This window comes from Pelodiscus sinensis, chromosome 16 (genome assembly GCF_049634645.1).
Source record: "Pelodiscus sinensis isolate JC-2024 chromosome 16, ASM4963464v1, whole genome shotgun sequence".
In the NCBI taxonomy this organism is placed as follows: domain Eukaryota; kingdom Metazoa; phylum Chordata; order Testudines; family Trionychidae; genus Pelodiscus; species Pelodiscus sinensis.
In genome coordinates this window covers 33,311,154-33,330,982 of record NC_134726.1, presented here as the reverse complement: position 1 = coordinate 33,330,982, position 19,829 = coordinate 33,311,154, and the positions used below count along the sequence as shown (strand labels likewise).

Below are 19,829 nucleotides of genomic sequence, written 5' to 3'. Positions count from 1 at the left end.
GTTTCCTGCGCTGCCCACTCTTGAAACTGGCAGCTCCTATTGGCCAGAAACCGACCAATGGGATTGTGCTGGGGGCGGGAGCTCATGAAGCACCACTCCCCCCTAGCCCTTGCTCACCGTTTGTGAAAAACGAACATGCCTAGCTGCCACTTTTCTGAGCAGTGTGCGAGGGTGAGGCAACAGGAGAGTCTGCCAGAGGCTCCCTGCTGCGTCCAGGGGCTGGATCTGGTGGCTTGGCGGGCCGGATGAGGCCCGCGGAGGATGTTTTGCCCAGGCCTGGTGTACACTGAAAAGAAAAACTTGTGGCACCCAGTTACAGAGCCTGGGTCTCTTGACGCAGGCTCTCTGGGGCAGAGGCTGCCGGGCTATAAATAGCCTGATAGGCATCCCCACTTGGCTCTGAGACCATTTCTCCACCGGGTTTCAGCACCCAGACTCCAGCTGAGCAGCAATGGCTACACAGCTATTTTTAGCCCGATAGCTCCGGCCCCTTGAACCCCAGTCATGTGACGTGGATGAACCGTTGGCTTGGGGAGGCTAGCCCCCCAGCCCCACCCCTTCTGCCTGAGGTCCTGCCCCTCCCATGCCCACCGGAGCCCACCCACCCTCATTGTGGTCACTGGCCTGTGCCTCATGCTCCATGTCTGGCGGCTGTCCCCCCCACACATACCCCCAAGCACCAGGGGGCTGAGAAGTGTGGCCCAATCTACCCTGGCCCTGGCGTGCGAGGCTGCCAGGCAGTGCAGGGCTGGAGCACAGGGAGGCCAGGTAGCATGGCCCCAGAGCACAAGTTGCAGGCAGTGTAGCCCTAGTCCTCTGGACTCCGGAGCATGGAGAGGCCAGGCAGCATAGCCCCAATCTTCCCAACCCCGGAGCAGTAGGTTGCAGGCAGCATGGCTCCAGCCCCCTGGACCTCAGAGCACAAGGAGGCTGGCAGCATGACCCCAGCCCTAGAGTGCCGGTTTCAGGCTGCGTGGCCCCAGACTCTCCCCCCTCTCAGGCCTTAGAGCACAAGGAGGCCGGGCAGCCACGCACAGAGAGCCCTCTGGATGCTGGAGAGGCACTGGGGGTGGAGTGTGGGTGGGCCCCACCTGACTGTTCGGGGAAGGCTAGGCCTCCCCTGCCTCTCTCCTGAGACTTGGAGGCCCTGTTGGGTTTGGTTTGCAGTATGGCCATGCGCCCAGCGTCCCAACCTCCGCCTGAACTAGGCAGGGGCGGTTAAGCGGACTCCAGGCCATTCCCACCTCGCCCCAGTGCTGTTGTTTCAGTCTGCCTGGCTGCAGACTCAATGAGACAGCCGCGTATTGATTTCCTTTGTGAATGCAATCACGGGCTGGGCTAGAAACTTCTTCTTAATTGAAAGCCGGGATCCTGGAGAATACGGCATTGAGCAGTCTCGCGGGGGGAGGGAGGACCCGGGCGTGTGAATGTGGACGGCCCCCCCAGGACTCCGCTGGGGAGAGAATGTTAAACCTTGCTGCTGTAGACAGCTTGACTTGAGGCCACAAAAGCGTTCGTTAGGAAACAGCCTGCATCGGGCTGGAGCATCTGTTAAGCTCCACGCTCGCCAGGCCACAGGGAGAGAGAGAGCGCCCGGAAGGGAAGAGGTGAGGGAATGGTGCTGTGTCAAAGCTGCACCTGCTGAGACAAGACAGATCTAGCCTGGCTCCGTCCATCCTGACAGCACAGGCTGGGACTATGTTAGCAAGAGGACCTAGGAGACCTATTGGAAGGGAAAGAGGAGTTGGCTCCGTCGCGGTTCGCGGGGGTGCTGGGAACTGCATTTCAGGACCAGTCCTGCAGGGTCTTGTGCTGTTCCTGGGTGGGGCTGAGCATCCTCCAGTCTGGCTGATGCCACCTCTTTTTAGGGTCAGGCCTTTCACCTGCCTCCTTCTGTGGGGTGGGTGTAAGGAAAGTGAATTCCTGGGTAGAGTTTGTTAGAGGAACTGCTGGCTGGGGAATAAGCTCTGTGCACAGGGCTGCTGACGGGGAGGTGGCAAAAGGCAGCAGTTGCCCTGGGGCCCAGCAATTCAAAGGGCCCGCAGCTCCGGTGCCCTAGGCCCCGTTGAATTGCTGCTGGATCACCAGGGCGCCACTCCACACAGCGTTGAGGGCTGGGGGCGCGCACCATACTCTGGGCAGTGCTAAGAGTTGACTGCCTTCAGCCCTGCCCCTTGTACTCCAGGCACTGGCCCTTCCAGGGTGTAGAGCTTGCCCCAGGGCCTGCGATGGCTTTCGGCGCCACTGGCTGTGCATGATCCCCCGCCTCCCAAACAGCTCTGCCAGTGCAATGCAGCCAGACGCTCCCACATAGGCCTGCCCATGCACTTCAAGCATGACCTGAGGCGTGGCCAGCCATTCTAGCCCTGAGCCCATGCAAAGCTGCCACAACACGTCCTAGAAGCTCTTGCAACTCTGCTCCAGCCAGCCCTCCTGACCAGGGGCCACTAGCAATGCTGAATTGGGGTGCATGGTTGGAGGGAGGGGGGTAATGAAGAAAACTCATTTCACTTGTGATCTCATCCAGACTAGTCTCCAGGTCTCTCTTTCTGGCAGCAGCAGCAGAGAGGGGTGAGATACTGCCAGGAATGGGTTTTCTTGAATGACAATGGAGACTCCTTAGGGCTCCTCTGTCCTAAGTATAGGTCATGTAGTCTCTCTAGGTAGCCAGCCTGAGGAAGGGTGAGGCCTTGATTTGAGTGAACGCAAAGAATAAATCGTATCTTAAATGGGCCACTCAGGCTCACTCCTGGTCAGCTTCCGGAGGGCACTGCTCCTTCGGATGGACACTGGACTTCCGTCATCGCTGCTTATTATGCCAGTCTTGCCTGCTCCTTAATATTCATGAGCAGGAATATTCAGCTGCCCGTGCACGCAACCCTCTAAAGAGGGGGACTGGGACCAATCCAACAAGCGCCGACGCCATCTGACCGGGGCAGAACAGGGAGATGTACAGGAGCTCTGAGGCCTAAGTAATCATTTTCAGCATCTGTAAGACTCATAATGCTAAAAGACTTTCTGTAGGATCTGCCTCTGTAGTAAACGAATTGTATGTATGGATCTCCTTATTTCAGAGGGATTGTTGCTAGAGCAACCGCCTCTCTCCCCTCTCCCTTGCCCCTTCCAAGATGAAAAAGAGATTTTCGTAGGTTCTGTTCTGTTCTCCAGCCATGCCCTGCGTTCTCTTCCCCGTTGCACCCTCCTTCCCCCTAACTCTGATCACTGCCCCGAAAGACTCGCTTGCCACACCATGCCTCCCTGTGGCTGAGAATAGATTGCCTGATCAAAGCGGCTTGCTGCTGAGAGTTGCAGACAATATGTGCGTGAGTTCCCCCACCTGTAAAATGGGGGATAACATTCCCCTGCCTCAGAGGGCAGAGCGTTTGCGTGTTATCAGAGGACTTCTGTGTTCGGTCATTCCAAGAAGGCAACATTTATGTAATATTTTTAACAACATAGGTTTCTGCCAAGGTTGTTGCAGCCTTTTCATCTCCGCTGGCTCCTCTTCAGTGGAGTCGGGTAAAAATCACTGGGAACTAGTGTTCCGCTCCCCAGTGATCACTGTTCTCCTGTGGCTGTGAAACATTTCCGGGGGGTCCCTTCCCCGGGGGACTCCGTTTGATCAGTGGTGAGCCGGTGTGGAGGAGGGGCTGTAGGTCGTGGAACAGCATCTCCTGTGCTGTAGTGTGATCGTCCGAACCACTGGTCAGATAAGAGGTGGTCCCCATGACAACTGCGTGCTGCCAAGGCCTCGCTGCGCCGTGGGGGCCAAGGTGCCTGAGGATGGAATGTCTTGACGCTCCAGGGCCAGCACAGACGATGGGGGTGGATCTGATCTGGTGTGTCCCGGGTCAAAACCCCCAGCATCCAATAGGAGCAAAAGGAAATGACCCAAACTCCGTGCTGCATAAATCCGGAGAGCCTCTGGACTGACTCTGGAGTGGGACCAGGGAACAGAGAGCAGAAGGCAGCCTTGTGTGTAACCAGCGTAGCAGAGGATCCAAGGGGAATATCCAGGCTTGTGTGGGTGTTTTCCTTGTGCTGATGGGCTCCCCCTGAGATGTACTCGGGAGGAAATCCGCCCACAGCTTTGACCCATGGCTTCTGTCAATTTTATTTCCCTTGTTTCCCCTGGGGCTAAATGCTGCTCCTGCTGAAGTCAAAGGCGAAACTTCCATTGACCCGAACCTTGTTTTTAAAACCTTCTCTGGTTTTGTTCTAGCCAGCGTCACAGTCCCCACTCCCTGTCCAGCCCTGTTCCTGCTCCAGCCTTCCTTATGCTACAGCCTCCTTCCTGTCCCCTCACTGGGGTCTCTGCAACAGCCACCTTTTAGGACTTCAGCCTCACTGGCTCCCTTTTCAGGTCTCTAAAAGCATCTTTCTCCCTTGCCTGTAACGCTGTATCCTCCTGCTACCACTTATCTCTGCCGTCGTATTCTTTCAGTCCGGGGGAGTGCTTTATGGCATGAAGCACTAAGGTATTTGTGTCACCCTGACACAACCCTCTCCACTGCTGTTGTGCAGCAGGGCATGCTGACCTGAATTGCAGCTGCTCGGTCTCAAAGGGCTTGACTAACAGGCGAAACAACCCCCTTTCTCTGACTTGGGCTGCGGCAGACTGGCGCGGTCGCGTGGTTCGCACAGTCCGAGCGGTTTGGCCCAGCTGGGTTTAGAAAAAGCCATGTTTTTGCACGGAGCCTCTAGCCTTGTCTCCACCGCTGGACCGCCTGTTGTGCTACCAGTGTGGCCTAATACTGCTCAGCAAGTATGGAAGGAGGGAGAGGTCACTGTGGGGTAAGCACATGGAAATCCAAGGACCTTGAATGCTCAGTGCTGGTCAATGTGTGGGGGAGAGCCCACAGCCCGGGATGCGCAGATAGTCTCAGCCATCAGTTGTTGGAGGCGCTATTGTCAGAAGGCGGCTGCTGTCGGCAATCGTCACGTTCCCCATTGCTAATCAGTTCCCACTGCTAGGCTGCTCCAGGCTTTCTCGTTCCTCACGGGCTCTAGGGGCTTCACAGACTATTGCTTTTAGAGGTTGGTGGGGAAGGGATGGATCCGGAGAGACAGCCTTCCCCACGCAAGGATCCATTTCCAGCTGGGGATCAGTTGAGTGGAAATGTCACCGTGACCCCAAACTCTCTTGGATTCCAGTTGGATCCTTCCCTCCCACATTGCTCCCCCTGTGTTTTCCCCTCTCTCTGTGTGAATGTCGTGGCCCCTCCCCCCCAAATGGTATCCTTGTCTTGGCCTGGTATTGGTTTGACTATTTGGAAAAGTAATAATAATTAATAATCAAAGGGAAAGCAAGGCGTCTTCCATTAAAACAACAGCCCCATGTTTTTTCAAGCTGCATTCATTTGTCAAGCCCGCTTTCCTTCGGTAGCTTTTGGGCCCTTTCCACCCTGTCATTTTCTCCCCCTCCTTTCCCCCAGTCCCTCCCCTACCGTGCCCCTAGGACCGCTCTTTCATTTGTGTTCTTTTGTTCCCTGATTCCTTCCTCTTCCCCAGCCCTTTTGGTGGGACAGGGGAATTTTAAGCCACGATTTCTGTGTCGGGTGACTTTAGCACAAGGTTCACCGTATTTTAAATCAAGCTGTCTTTTCTCCGAGATGTATGCTTTAACCGCATCCAGCTGCTTGTGCGTATTGGGAAATCCAGCTGTAATACAGAGCAGCTCGATTAAGCGGAGCCAGCATTCCATTAAAGGGGAGGGGGAGTAGAATAAGGAGGTGCGGGGGGGGAGGTAGCAAGGGGAAATTAGCAATGCCACCTTTATTAGTAGCTTTTAATAACGCTTTTTGGTCGTGTATTTCAGAGGCTTAGGGTTTCTAAATAAATAAATAAAAGGTGCTGAAATGTTAATGATATCCACAGGACACTCAGCAGGAAACGAGAGCAATCTGGGACTAATAAAAGCAGAAATGTAATTTGTGCAGATAGACAAGACGCTACAGACAAAGGTGCAGGCAGCCTCATTTAGAGCCACGCCGAGCTTTGCATGTTCTGGCCTCGTAAATATGCTGCCCCGGTGCAGTAGAATGAGGGTGGTGCAACCTTTCCTGGATGGCGCCGCACAGAACATGGGGACCTTTGATGCGGGGGTAACCATGCTTCATGCGCTGCACACTGCCATGCTGGAGCAGTTGTAATGGGGATTTGTATCCGTGCTTGTTATGAAATTGTGAGTCTGGATGTGCGCACGTTTGGCCGTGCACACGTGTCTGACTGCACACAGGGGGAGGGGCGCATGAGCACGTTTGTATGTGTTTTGCATGTGTCGGGGGTGTGCATGGGGGTGGTATGTTTTTAACAGCCAGCCTGAAATCTTTAGGGACAGGAGCAGGTGAGGGCTTGGATCTGCATGGAGAGAAAGATGCCCGTGTAAAAAAACAGAGAGAGAGAGAAAATCCTGCCTCTGTGCAGAGCTCTGGCTTGCCTCTCGCAGCAGGCGTCTGGCGTAATGTGGTAGACGCACCAGACAGAGCTGGAATCGAAGTGGGGAAGTAGGGCAAGAGTCCGTTCCCTGTATTAAAGTCATTTCCTTAATAAACAGAGAGAGGACAGAAGGGAGCGGGAGGGACTGCTCCACCAAGAAGGGGAGTGGTATGATTTTGAAGAGGAACCAGGCCTGGCCTTATGTTGTGCCTCCCACCAGCTTCTAGGGTCGGGCACTGGCCCCTTCTGTCACCACCCTTTGTGGGCCAAACAGGCTGGAGCACTGGCCAGTGTTCCCTGTAAGCTGAGCACTTGGGCAGCCACTCAGGAAAGATGCAAATGTTACCCAGCTGTTTAACCCAGCGCTCCTAGCCAGCAGCACGCCTTTCTGCTGGTGGTGCGCATCTGCACCAGCCTTGGTGCACATCACAAAATTTATTCCACACATGGTTGGCAAAAAAATTAGAGGGAACATAGGATCTGGCCCCTTCTGTTACTGTCCCTGGTGGGCAAAGCAGGCTGGATAGCCAAGCTGTGGGCCGCCCAAGCCAGAAAATCAACAAGAATGGGAATATCATCTTATTGTTAAGGCAGTTGAGTGCCAGCACCTCCCCCCTCCCATTCCTGCTCCCTTTTGGGCTTTTGGAGGACTTCTCATTTACACACGGCTAAGCCATTCCTTCTTTCTGTCTCCTCCTCCTTTCACCTCTGGGGGCACACCTGTAAAACAAGCTCTTTCTCACCCCTTGTAGGCAACGCCTTCACTGCACAGTTAGCTCCGGTATCTAACCCCGGCGCTAGCCTAGCCTGGGTGGGATGAGCAGCCCCATGGCCCTGCACCCCTGGTGTCTCTTCACTCAGCCGTGTATGTGTGTCTGGGAAAGAACTCTGGGATACGCCCAATCTACTTCTGCCAGTTGTGGGAGAACTGGTCCCCTCCTTTGAGGGGACTTGTAGGAAGGCATTGGAGGACTATCAGTCCCACATGCATCCTTGATGCAGAGTGCGTGTGTTAAACCAGAGCCTCTCCCGGTCCCCTCAGCCATATCAGGCTGCTTGGGTTTAAAGCACCTCCAAACCTGGGTCAGATAATGTGCGGATTGTGGGCAGTTGGGGCTGAAACCCCAGGTAAGAATCCGGGTTCACTGTGCTGTGGCCGCATCCCCTTAGAGCAGCGGTTCCTAACCTTTTCCAGATGGGGACCCATTTTGACAATTCAGGAAGACTTCGTGACCCAAAGCAATTCAAAAACGGGGGGAGGAGGGAGGGAAGCAGAGCCACCTGGGGAGACATTTGGCGACCGTTTTGAAATGTAATGGCGACCCTGCCTTAGAGGGACGTGTCCAGTCACATCCCGCTGAGTTGGTTAGCTTCCCCTTGAAGGAGTAAAAAGGAAAGGCGCATGCCAAAATCAGTCAGTACTCTGGATCCAGCATGCGAATACCAGCGTAGGAATTTACCTGTGCCTGGCCCCACCCACAGGCACTAAAGAGGCTGTCAGGGCGGCTCGGGGTGGGAGAGGCAGCCGTTTCTCTCACCAAGGGGATTTCAAGCACCATTCTGTCGCTACTCAGTGAACGCCGGATGAGCCATTAGTAAATCCTCGCCCAGGGCCACCTCTAGCAAACTCAAGTCACTGGTGGGGCCTGATCCTTTTGATGCGTGATACCCCCTCTATGCCCATAAGCCCTAGCTCCTCCCAGAATCGAGCCTGTAATGTCCATGCTGATGTACCTTTCATTAGCACGCATTGTCTCGCTCCCCCCCCCCCCCCCCCGGTATCTGTTCATCTACCCCTAGAAGATGGAAGATGTGAGGCAGGCACTGCCCGTGTCCTGACCAATTTGGGGGTAGGCGCTAGGGGTGTTTTATGATGGCCGTGCCTCGCTCCGCTTCTAATCGACATCTGCGTCAAGGGGCAGACAGAGTCCAGATGGCATCACACCAATTGAGGAGGTTATGGCTGGGGGAAGGGGAAATGTCTGGAGGGGAGAGAAGCAGGACTAGGAAGTGGCCGTGACTTTCCATAGCAGAGCCTGTGTTTCTGTCCTCACTGCAGATAGGTCAAATAATAACAACAATCATGATTAATAATTTAAAAAAAAAAGAGGCATTGTAACTGGATTACAGGATCCTGAAATCCCAAGGGAGGGTGTGAGGAAAGGAGGGAGGATCGTTTTGCTAAGTGATTTCCAGCAGTCGAGGGGCAGAGAGGGATGAGAAAACAGGTGTGTGAAACACTGAGCAACCTAACACCATTCAAGCCCCATCCAGACACCACCTGCATTGGTTGCCGTCCTTGGCAGATCTGAGTCTACAAGGATGCTGAGGCTGGCAGGACAGGCTCAGTGTTCCTGAACCAAAGGGTGTCAATTGACTGCAGCTGGTAAGGGAGAGAGGTGGGGGGAAAGGAACTGTCATTGTATTTTTAGTTTTTTGTTTTTTTCCTTTAAAGGCTAGAGGGGGAAGGAGGGGGGGTTCTGACTGTAGCGCACAGTCGGGAGGCCTGCATTGCAAAACAACAGCCGCAATACAGTCACAAATCTCCGAAATCTCGCACCGGCTTTTAAATAAACAAGCAACAAAATAACCCCGTAGCCCAAGGTAAAAGAAAATGGCTCATTTGAATCCTCTCGTCTCTCTCTCTCTCTTCACAGATAACAAGCCCGAGCCATGCAGTCCTTTCGAGAAAGGTGTGGTTTCCATGGCAACCAGCAGAACTACCAGCAGACTTCACAAGATACATCACGCCTGGAGAATTACAGGCATCAAAGTCAGGCAGGGCCGAACTGCGAGCGTCAGAGGCTGGTGGCGAAAGAGTACTACAGTCAGCAGCAGCTGCCTTACCCAGGGTACGAGAACAGCACCGTGGAGAAATATCACAGGGGGAATAAGCAATTGCCCAGCCAGCAGCTCCAAGGCCGGCCAGCCTTTTCAAACTACACAGTCCAAGAGAACAGCCCATACCCAGCCCGCTATACTGGGGAAGAGAGCCTGCAGACCTGGGCAGCTCAGCAACCATCCTTAGCCGGAGGAGTGGCCAAGTATGAGGAAAACTTGATGAAAAAGAGCCCAGCTCCCACCGGCAGCAGGCAGTACCATGAGCAAGCAGCTCAGCTTCCGTTCCGAACACATTCCCTGCACCTCCAGCAGCCACCGCCCCAGCCACCTGCTTTGCCGTACCCCAAGCTCCAAAGGCAGAAGATCCAAAATGACGTCTCGTCCCCCATGTCCTTTTCCCAGACCGGCCACTTTACCCAGCACTCGCAGTCCCAGTTCCCAGCATCTTCGACATACTCCTCCGTCTCAGGAGGGAGCCAGGCGGCTCACTCATATAAAAGCTGCACCGCGCCCTCCAGCCAGCCGCACGAGCGGCCCCTTGGAGGTGCGGCTAACCTTGCATCTGGGCAGCGCGTACAGAACTTGCATGGCTACCAGGCAAACAGAATTAGCTATGACCAGCAGCAGCAGCAGCAACAGCAGCAGCAACAACAGCAGCAGCAGCAGCAGCAGCAGCAACAGCCACCTTTGCAAGGAAGGCATCATGCCCAAGAAACACTTCACTATCAAAACCTAGCTAAGTACCAACATTATAACCAGCCAGGCCAGACCTATTGCCAGACTGATGCGTCAGTGAGGACCCCAGAACAATATTACCAGCCATTTAGTCCTAGCTCAAGTCATTCTCCAGCTCGTTCTGTTGGTAGATCTCCATCCTATAGTTCCACTCCATCTCCACTGATGCCAAACCTGGAGAATTTCCAGTATAGCCAGCAATCTCTCAGCACAGGGTCTTTCTCCACCGGCATCACCGACCACAGCCATTTCATGCCGTTGTTGAATCCTTCTCCAACAGACGGGACCAGTCCAGATGCTCAGTCTGGGAACTGCAAAAACTTGCAGAAGGAGAAGATCCCTGAAAATCTCCTGTCCGATCTCAGTTTGCAAAGTCTAACTGCGCTCACCTCGCAAGTGGAGAATATTTCCAACACCGTGCAGCAACTTCTCCTCTCAAAATCAACAGTGCCCCAGAAAAAAGGCATCAAAAACCTTCCTAGGACCCCAGAACAGCTAAAAGGCCAACACTGCAGTCCGGAGAGCAGCACATACTCTGCTGAGCAGGTAGGGACTCCCCTATCGGACCCTCTTAGCACCCCTCAGTCAGTACATGCTGAAGCTCAGGATGCCGATTATATGAGTGGGTCTGAAGATCAACTAGAGAGGAATTTCCTCTTTTGCAATCAAAACCGCAGTCCAGCGAGGGTCAACAGCAACTCCAAGGCCAAGCCCGAGTCGGTCTCTACCTGCTCAGTGACGTCTCCGGACGACATGTCCACGAAGTCCGATGATTCTTTCCAGAGCATTCATGCTAACCTGCCCTTGGAAACATTCACCAAGTACATGACCAATGAAAGGGAGTGCCCGAGGCTGCTCCTCAGTGCACTATCTCAGGAGGAACTGGCTTCCGAAATCATTGTGCTTCAGGATGCTATCAATGAGAAGACTGACAAAGCCTGGCCCAGCTCCCCTGCTTTAAACAAAGACCCCACAAAATCCCCCTTCCATTTAGAAAACCACAGAACGTGTCTGGACTCAATGGTCAAGAGCGCATGGTCCAACCAAGGTGACTCGGGCACCAGCAACGAACCCCTGAAATTAGACAAAGCCTCCGGGGGAAACAACAGTAAGGATTTCGGTGAAGAGGTTTATGAAAATCCCCAGGTGGAGTTCGCAACAACTGAGGCAAAGGATGCTCTTAAAGTCCCCAGTTCTCTGGCATATAATTCCAAACCCAACATCCCAGCTGCTACGTCCAGTTCTGGGGCTGCCAGCTACAGCTGCTATTCAAACACCACGGCCAACTCAGTGGGTTCTGAAAACACCATGGATCATTTTGACTGGCCAGAGGAAAGCATCAGCGAATCATGCCTTAGGTGGAAGGAGCTTGGGTCATGTCTACAAACGTCCGATCTTTCCAAGGGTTTGTTCAATAGCAAATTGGCTGGGTCTTGCAAAGAGAAAAAAAATGCCTGCTGCTTGGATATATGTGACGGTGAACAGCCAGCCAAGAATGAACAAGCAGAGGACTTCAGCCAGCAGCAGATGGGGGAGGAAGAGGAAGAGACTTTAACGTATGATGAAGCCACCAAAGCAGATAGTGAGAGGTGGCTGGAGGACACCAGGCACTGCTGTTCAGGTGGGGACTTCAGTGAAATCCCGATAATATCCTCTCCCGATCTGAAGGAGTCTGATTTGGAGCCAGAAGAATATTCATCTCTGTGTGAGCTGGCTAGTTCGGAGCAAAAGTCTGTGATCTACGATACATCCTCACCTAAACCTCCTGAGAATGCTGCAGTGCTCCTCTCCAATGATGTGCCGGTATCAGCAGAAGAAACTGTATGCACAGTGGAGAAAGAAAATTCCATTCCCTCCTCCCGTTTGTCTGGTCAGTCCGTTATCCTCTTAGGCCCGGCAGTCGGTACTGAAACCAAGGTGAAAAGTTGGTTTGAATCTTCTTTGCCTCACATAAAACCTGAAGACACAGCAGTGGGGGAAAATGACCTCCAGGAGAAGACAGAGACAGAAACGGCCTCGTTGGTCAAGGTAAAGACGCAAATCCTACCGGAAGATTTACTGGCAAAATCAGAGTCTGTCTCGAGGGGCAAGAGTCTTCGCAGCAAGAGGGTCCATCCTACATTGTCAGAAGGAGAGGAATCCAGCAAACTAGTACCAAGCCCGTTCAAAGACATCCAGGCAGCTGGCATGGTGGCCAGCACATGTGCGGGGCCAGATGGCCAGATGGAAGCAACAAGCAAAAATGCCCATGGCCAGACTCCTAGATTTCCAGCGGAAGGCTTGCCAGCTCGAATGTGTACCCGCTCGTTCACTGCCTTGAGTGAGCCCAGAACACCAGCCCCACTGGAAGGATTGAAGGTGTTGGCCCATCAAGAAAAGTTAGGGAAGAAACCAGTTTGTGGCATGAAGCAGAAAGTTGCTTTCAAAGCCAGGAAACGCACTGGAAGACTGTCCCCAAAAGTTGTCCAGAATTCTGGTGACCCCACTTCTCTCCTGGTCCCAGACTTGATGCAGAATGAGGACTTTATTAGCCAAAAAGCTAAAGGCCTGGATCCCCAAGATGCAGAGGTGAAGGATCAGAGATCCATGATCCTGCGATCTAGGACCAAGACACAGGAGGTCTCCTACATGAAAAGGAGAAGGGAGAAGAGGACAGCAGAGGTCAGGCTCAAAAACTGTAACACACCTAAGAAGCTCCTTTCAAATAACCATCTGCCCCCCACCTTCAAGATCATGTCCCCGGGGGGGCCTCACAAAGAAGGGAAAGTGGGCAAAAGAATCAAACTCCCCAAATCCGGGCCCGGAATGGGTAGCAAAATGTCTGAGCGGCCTCTGCATTCGCTGAAGAGGAAATCCACCTTCATGTCCCCTATCCCTACCAAAAAGAGAAATTTGGTTTTAAGGAGCAACAGCAGCAGCACAAAAGAGGAGAAGCCCGAAGCCTCCCCCAATCTCTTTAAAAGGATGCCGTCAGCCAAAAAGGCGAGAGCTAAACTACCCACAAAGAGCTCCTGCGAGGCGGCCTTGAAGCCCCCTCCTTCTAAAGAACCCCCCAACGTCTGTATTAAAATCACCTCTCGGGCAGCATTTCAGGGGGCCATGAAGACAAAAGTGCTGCCCCCAAGGAAAGGCCGGGGCCTCAAGCTGGAGGCCATTGTTCAGAAGATCACCTCACCGAATTTAAAGAAGTTTGCATGTAAGACTGCCGCTGCCGCTGCTGCCGCCGCCGCTGCTACTGCACACAGTAATCCTCTGAGCCCTGCTGGCTTGGAGGAGCGGGCCTTCAAGAATGCAAGTGTAACCCCGGTGGTGGGAGAAGAAGGGCCATTAAACCAGGGCATGGCACAAAAGGCTCCTGCCGTTTCAGTAGCAGAGCAATTATGCAGAAATTCGAACAACAGATCCTTAAAAGGAAAACTAATGAACAGTAAGAAACTGTCCTCTGACTGTTTCAAGGGTGAGGCCTATTCATCTCCCGAGACAGTGCAGCACAACAGCGGCAGCATGCCTGCAAAGAGCATCAGCCTGCTGCCCAAGAAGAGAAACCGAAAAGGGAAAGCAGCAGCCCTCAGCGTGGCCAAAAACCCATTGGACAGGCGTGCGCATCTGGCCCCCGCTCTGCTCCTGACAGCCAGAGAGAGGGCAGGCGCGGGGGACGCGCTGGGGAATGGGGACGACGGACAAAGGGATGGGAAGAAGCCAAAGATCGAGGACAAAGACTTTGCCAAGAATGAACCCCTCGAGGGGAAAAGCTCCCAGGCCCAAACCCGGGCCCAGAAGCAGCGCACGAACCACTCCAACTACAACGGCTACTCCAAGAGACAAAGGAAACGGAAGGCCAAGAACGTGGCCTCGAGGTGTAAAAGCCGGGCGAAGCGGCGGCGGCAGCAGCAGGCCCCTCTGCTTAACCCTGCAGAGCCCGAAATCAGGCTCAAGTACATCTCGTGCAAGCGGCTGCGGACAGATAGCCGAGCGCCGCCCTTCTCCCCCTACGTGCGGGTGGAGAAGCGCAACGAGTTCACCACCACCTGCACCGTCATCAACTCCGCCGGGGAGGAGGCCCGGCTCCATAAGGAGCACCAGCCGTCGTCCTCAGCTCAGGCCCTGCTTCCCGGAAGCGCCTCGCTGCAGCCCAGAGCGGCGCTGCCTTTATCTTCCACAATGCACCTGGGCCCGGTGGTATCCAAGGCCCTCAACGCAGCCTGTCTGGTCTGCTGCCTCTGCCGGAACCCTGCCAATTACAAAGACCTTGGGGATCTCTGCGGGCCGTATTACCCGGAGCACTGCCTGCCGAAGAAGAAATCGAGGCTGAAAGAAAAGATTAAAGTGGAGGGGCCGAGCGAAGAGGCTCCCGTGTCTTCGCCAGCGGAGAAAGCGCTCAAAACGACAGATAATAATTGTACAACGAGTACAATCAGTGGAAAGCCGCCAAGGCTGGACAGTGGCGCTGACTCAGCGAAACAGAGCGCTCTCCGGTCGAGTTCCAGGGGGATGTTTAGGAAACTACAAAGCTGTTACTGCTGTGATGAGAGGACAGAGGGAGAGGAGGCGGCAGAGAAACCCAGGCGGCACGAGTGCAGCAAAGCGGAGTCCCTGTCTCAGGAGCCGGTGGGCGACACGCAGGAGCATTGGGTTCACGAAGCCTGTGCCATATGGACTGCTGGGGTTTACCTGGTTGCAGGGAAGCTGTATGGGCTACAGGAGGCAATAAAGGCGGCGGCTGAAGTGGTAAGAGCCTCTCCTTAGGCTAAAAAGCCATTTGGCATGCGCACGCCCGCTCACCCGCCCAACGCGCCCGCCTCTGTTGGCAAAAGTCCGGGATCACCCAGATCAGAGAGGGCAGGTCAAACCCCCAGCTGTGATGGGAGCAGGGAGGGGGATGGGGTGGGAGCCTTGTCATAAGACATAAGGTTTATATCCTCCAAACAAGTCTAACCACATTCTTTGCAGTCTCTGCCAGGGAGTTGAGGTGTAGCCCTTGAGGAGGCCACTCTAGGAAGGGAATTCCAGTGTGCATGGGGCTGTCGGAGAGGCTGGCTCGGGTTTCCAAGCCAGGCTTCTAGAAGGAGGTGGAGCCCCCTCAGCTGGAACAAAGGGGGCATTGCACCTGACCTGACCAGCCCCTTGGGAGAGCTAGTGCCCCACCCTGGCAAGGCAAGGTCTTCCTAAATGACCCTGCTCTGGGTGGCCTCCTGTTTGAGAGCAGGACAAACAAGGAAGGCCAGAAGGGCCTCGTGCCGGCCTTCCAAAGGGCCTCTCTTAACGTTCCTGCAGAGATCACGTCTGCTTTGCAGTTGGGCAGCTAGACCCACAACACAGCGGCCAGGCGCAGATGTGGGGTGCAACCTGTGCAGGCGGATGTGGGCAGCTGCCAGGACTGTTAATAGACCCCCGTGGAACGGGTGCTCTGATATGGGGTTGACGGTTGGTTGAAGGACCTTCTTGGGGACTCATAAAATGTTAAGGCCCGAAAAGTAGATCACTCGTATCTCGCAGGTCAGGGCATTTTCACCGGGTTACCCCGTGACTTGTTCCTGTTCTGAGCACGCGATGCTCACCCCAAATCCAGCCCATTCTCTAGCTATCCCAATGGAACGCAGCCGACCGTCGAACTGAGCAATTAAAAAAAGCCCACAGGGCCACTTTCACCACCCAAACACCACGTGCCCTCCAGGGGGAAGCCGTTGGAAACCGGAACACCAATTAATGAGCAGCTGTGTGTCATTAGTATTCATTTGGGGCCACATCCTGCCAACTCCAGTGGGAATGCCGCCTGGTAAAGACTGCAAGGTTTGGCCCTGTATTGAGCTTTCCTTGACATCCCCAGACTTTGCACAGGGTTACTAAATAGAGGAGGAAGGTGTCAGGAAAAGGGGATTTAAACATTCACCAACGGAGTCTAACTTTGGGCAGCAGAGTCAATATACATCTTGTTTTGAGTCCGACACATGATCCTTATTTGCTGCTGTCAACTGGTTCCAGGTGGCACCTTGGCATCTTCCCCTCGCCAGCCTCCACTGCTCTAGTTCCATTCCTGGTGTGCCCCAGAGCCTCAGCAAGGTGTGTCTGGGCTCTGTTTATTCCATCGCCCGTATCCCATCTGCATTTTCCCATACCGCCCTGCCCTTGCCCCCATGTGGTTCCCGAGCTGTTGCGCACACACTAAGCAGCAGCACCATGGGTGCAGTTAGACGGCAAGGCTTAACGGTGCGTTAATAAAAAGCCTGAGGAGCAACAATGAAAACCTGCCAATTGTCTTAAGAAATATTGCTCCCAGGAAATTAAAAATAAGGCATTGGCATAGATTGGGGTTTGTCTGGCAAGAGGCGTCCTGGAACCACGCCCCAGGCCGGGGCAGAAGCTGAAAACAAGAGGCTAGAGGTTCTCAAAAGCATCCAAGTGATGTGTCTGCACAAGTCCCATTGACTTTCAGGGAGACTTCTGTGCCTCAAAACTCCCACCCAAGATGCCTGTTTTGGCCTTAAATTAAATTCCATAACATTGTGGAGACACAGCACCCAAGGGGGTTCTGAGGTCTGCCGGAAGCAAGTCACTCCAGCGTGGCTTGCGTCTCAGAGGTGCTGTACTAGCTAGAAACAGACAGGGTAAAAGGGGAAAGAGACCCTTCTTCTAGACCCCTGCCCCTTTCCTTTTCTGTGCCAAAAGAGATGCACTGTGAGGATAATTAACCCCCGGGACAATTTACCTAGGGAATGTGAAGGTTCTTCATTGCTTGGAGTCTTCGGTTGAGACTGCATGCTTTTTAAAACCCTTTTCTAGCCCCACCAAAAGGTGATGCAGGGGATGGTGGGTGATGTTGCCTGGCTCTGGGTTATGTGGAAGGTCAGACTAGCGGCCCTTGTTCAGCTGAAAGTCCAGAGAGCCATGGTTTTACTAAAGTGGCAGCCGTGCCCCCAAACACCAAGTACTTGTGGTGGCTATGTCACATTAGATTGTTCTTGCAAAGGGAAGGTGTCCCTCGGGCTGCGCCATTTATGCTCTCAGGCACGTTTACACCTGCGTCCTCGTTCGTACGCATGCCGTTCCACAAACTAGATAGGCAAGCTCAAAAGCATCGTGATTTTTAGCTTCTCCAGGCTGGGATCTCTTCTGCACCTTCTTCTGGGTGTCTGGAGCACCGTGCTCAGCAGTGGGGCTACAGCACTGGTCCTAATTCATTATCAGAACCCGCCAGGCAAAGGAGAGCAGCCCTGCGGTGCCCAGGTCTTCCTCTGGTTTGCAATCAGGGCCAGGGCCTCAGCTCAGCTCCCTTGCATTCCGTGAAGTGCCCCAATTCAGGTCAGCTGAGGAGCTCTGCCCTCTGAGCACGGAGAGGCATCGCTGCATGGGGAGAACGGCCTGTTCCAAAGTGATCTGCTGTGGTTTTGCAGCGAGCCGTTGCTCTTATTTAAATTGCTTTATGAAATCACCAGGCAAAGGGCCATTCCTGTCCTCGAGCACGGCTGTAGAGCAGGGATGATGCGAGAGAGCGGATATGGCCGAAGGAGACGCTAAAGCAGTGAACCCCTTGCAAGGCCAAGGAGCTGGGGTCAGTGAGCCTGAGGAGGGTGGATTGAACAGTCAATTCCCCATGGAGCCAGGGTTTTCATCTTCCCCTCCTGGGCTAAGCTCCACTTCCATCCTTCCCTCTGGGCTTTTGCAGCTCGCACAGTGCCAAGGTGTCCCCTCTCTCCTGACCCTCCTACCTGCAATTCCCTGGCGGACAGTCCTCCAGCCCTGCTGGTTAATGCTGCGTGCTGTACGCAGACTCTTAGAATTGCCTTCTAAGGGACAGCGCCTGTTCCCAGAATGGGGCAGAGAGAGCCCGCCCAGAATCCGTAGACGTTTGGCAGACAGAAGAGGACGAGCTGCAGACTGGCGCATGTGAGGCGCTGGGATCTTAGGCCCGACTCGACTGGGCTGCCTTGGAGAGGTCACTGCGCCTGTTGGCGCTTCCGTAAAATGGAAAGGACAATGCTGACCTAGCCCGCAAGAGGGTTGTGAGGATTAATGGCTATTTGGGACCCCCTTTGGGATCCTCTGGGGGAAGACACTGGGAAGGACAGAGTATTATGACTCGTTATTCAGCAAAGAAGTTAATTGGGCATTCACTGGATAAGTGTTTTGCCCCATGTTAATAGGAGGAGTTGCCCTGACAGACAGTCGAGTTGCACTAGCCTAGAGGTGGGCAGTACGCGGCCCGTGAGCCGAACACGATTCACCAGGGTTAGCGTCTGGCAGCGCGCCAGAAGTTACCCTGGAAACCATGTCCAGCCCGCGGGCTGCTTATTGCCCACCCCTGCATTAGCCCCTTCCCATCACCCACTGGTCTAATGCCCCGTTAGTGACTCACCACTTAGAACGTAAGTGGTTGTCACAGCCCCCCCCCCCCCCCCCCCCAGTGTGCAAAGCCGGGGCTGGTGGCAGGTGTTTTTTGGCTCACAGTTCTGGTTCCAGTCAGTGGAAGTGGAGTGGTGAACAGTACCCCAGGGCGAGGCTTTGGAGAGGACAGGGTTGCAGGCCACATCCATTCCACAGGCTCACCTGTGGCTGTGGGGAGAAAGGAGGTAACTGGAATAGAATTGAGGAGCTGGGGGTGCTAGGAAAGGGGCTGTGCCAGGGACCAGCCATATACCTACAGGAAGCATGCTCTGTCCGCAGCTCCCCCGTCGGAGTAAGGGTTACACATCACCGTCATGAGGAAGTGAATGAGTTTGGTGACGCTATTTGGACTCAGCCAGGGTTTGGGGGGCTATGGAACAAATGGGGTGGATCTGAGTCTGGTGGGGATGTGGAGCTACCGCCTTCCTGTGCTCTGCGGAGATCACTCCCCATAGCTGCCTCCGGGATTTATTTCGCTGGACCTCACTGGATTCTCTCTCTCTTTTTCCCCCCCTCTGCCCCACTGGTGGATTTACAGAGATGTCCTAGTTGCCAACAGGCAGGAGCAACCATTGGCTGCTGCCACAAGGGATGTGCCCAAACCTACCATTACGCGTGTGCCATTGACACAGGTAAGGCTCGCTTAGGAGAGGAAGGACCTCCGCTTCTTGCTCCTCAGGATTCAGTTGCACAAGACGAAGGATAAGCCTCCAGTGAGGCTGGTTCCAGTCTCCTCTTTCCAAGCACTAATACTCCGATTGGGGGGCTCATAAACGAGAGGCACCCGCGCATTGCGCCCAGCTTTCCATGTGCTCCCCCACACACGTCAATCCTGTCACAGCCCCTCGTGCGGGGCCAGCATTCCCCCAGCAGGTCTGCCAGTGCACCACCAAATCTGACCAGTCTAATCCCTCCTTCACAGCTGGCCTAACGTGGTTGCATTGTGTCCTGTTCCTGATCACGCCCAGGGTGGCACCATGTGGTAGAAGTAGGGTTGTAATAGTATAGTCGATTAATCGATAAGCAAAACCGTGTAGGTTAATACTATAGACTACACGTATCCCCCCTCCCCATGCCAGTACATTTTTTAGCAGGCTGGCCAGCAGCACAGCTCAGTCCCAGCTTGCACTGGGTCCTGGACCTACCCAGGCGGTGGCTCTGCATTTAAAGGTGTATTAGGCAGGCAACCCGGCTTAGTTCTGGCACATGCCGGGTCTGGGAGCTCAGACCCCTCCTCCCTGGACAGAGGCTGCCTGGAGACTATAGAATAGTTGACTAACCAATAAGAATTCTGAGGTTAATCGACTATTCAGTTAACCGATATTTAACATCCCTAGTTAGAATGGAGGCTGGTGGGGGGGGGCTGGGAGGCAGGTCTCCTGCATTCTGTTCCTGCTTCGTCCATTGGTTTGCTGCGTGTCCTTGGACAAGTT

At 54.2% G+C, this 19,829-nt stretch overlaps 1 protein-coding gene across 4 annotated transcripts in view; it reads left to right on the top strand.

The window, feature by feature from the left end:
* The window catches only part of RAI1 (retinoic acid induced 1), a 162,452-nt gene that overhangs the window by 138,515 nt on the left and 4,108 nt on the right, over positions 1-19,829 (top strand). For all 4 annotated transcript variants that reach the window (XR_012896197.1, XR_012896196.1, XM_075899745.1 and 1 more), the window contains 2 exons: positions 9,096-14,742; positions 18,935-19,028. Coding sequence is in view for 2 of the 4 variants with exons in the window: in XM_075899745.1 (XP_075755860.1) it covers positions 9,112-14,742; positions 18,935-19,028 (5,725 nt within the window). In the remaining 2 variants the exon portion in view is untranslated. The remainder of the gene's footprint in view (positions 1-9,095; positions 14,743-18,934; positions 19,029-19,829) is intronic.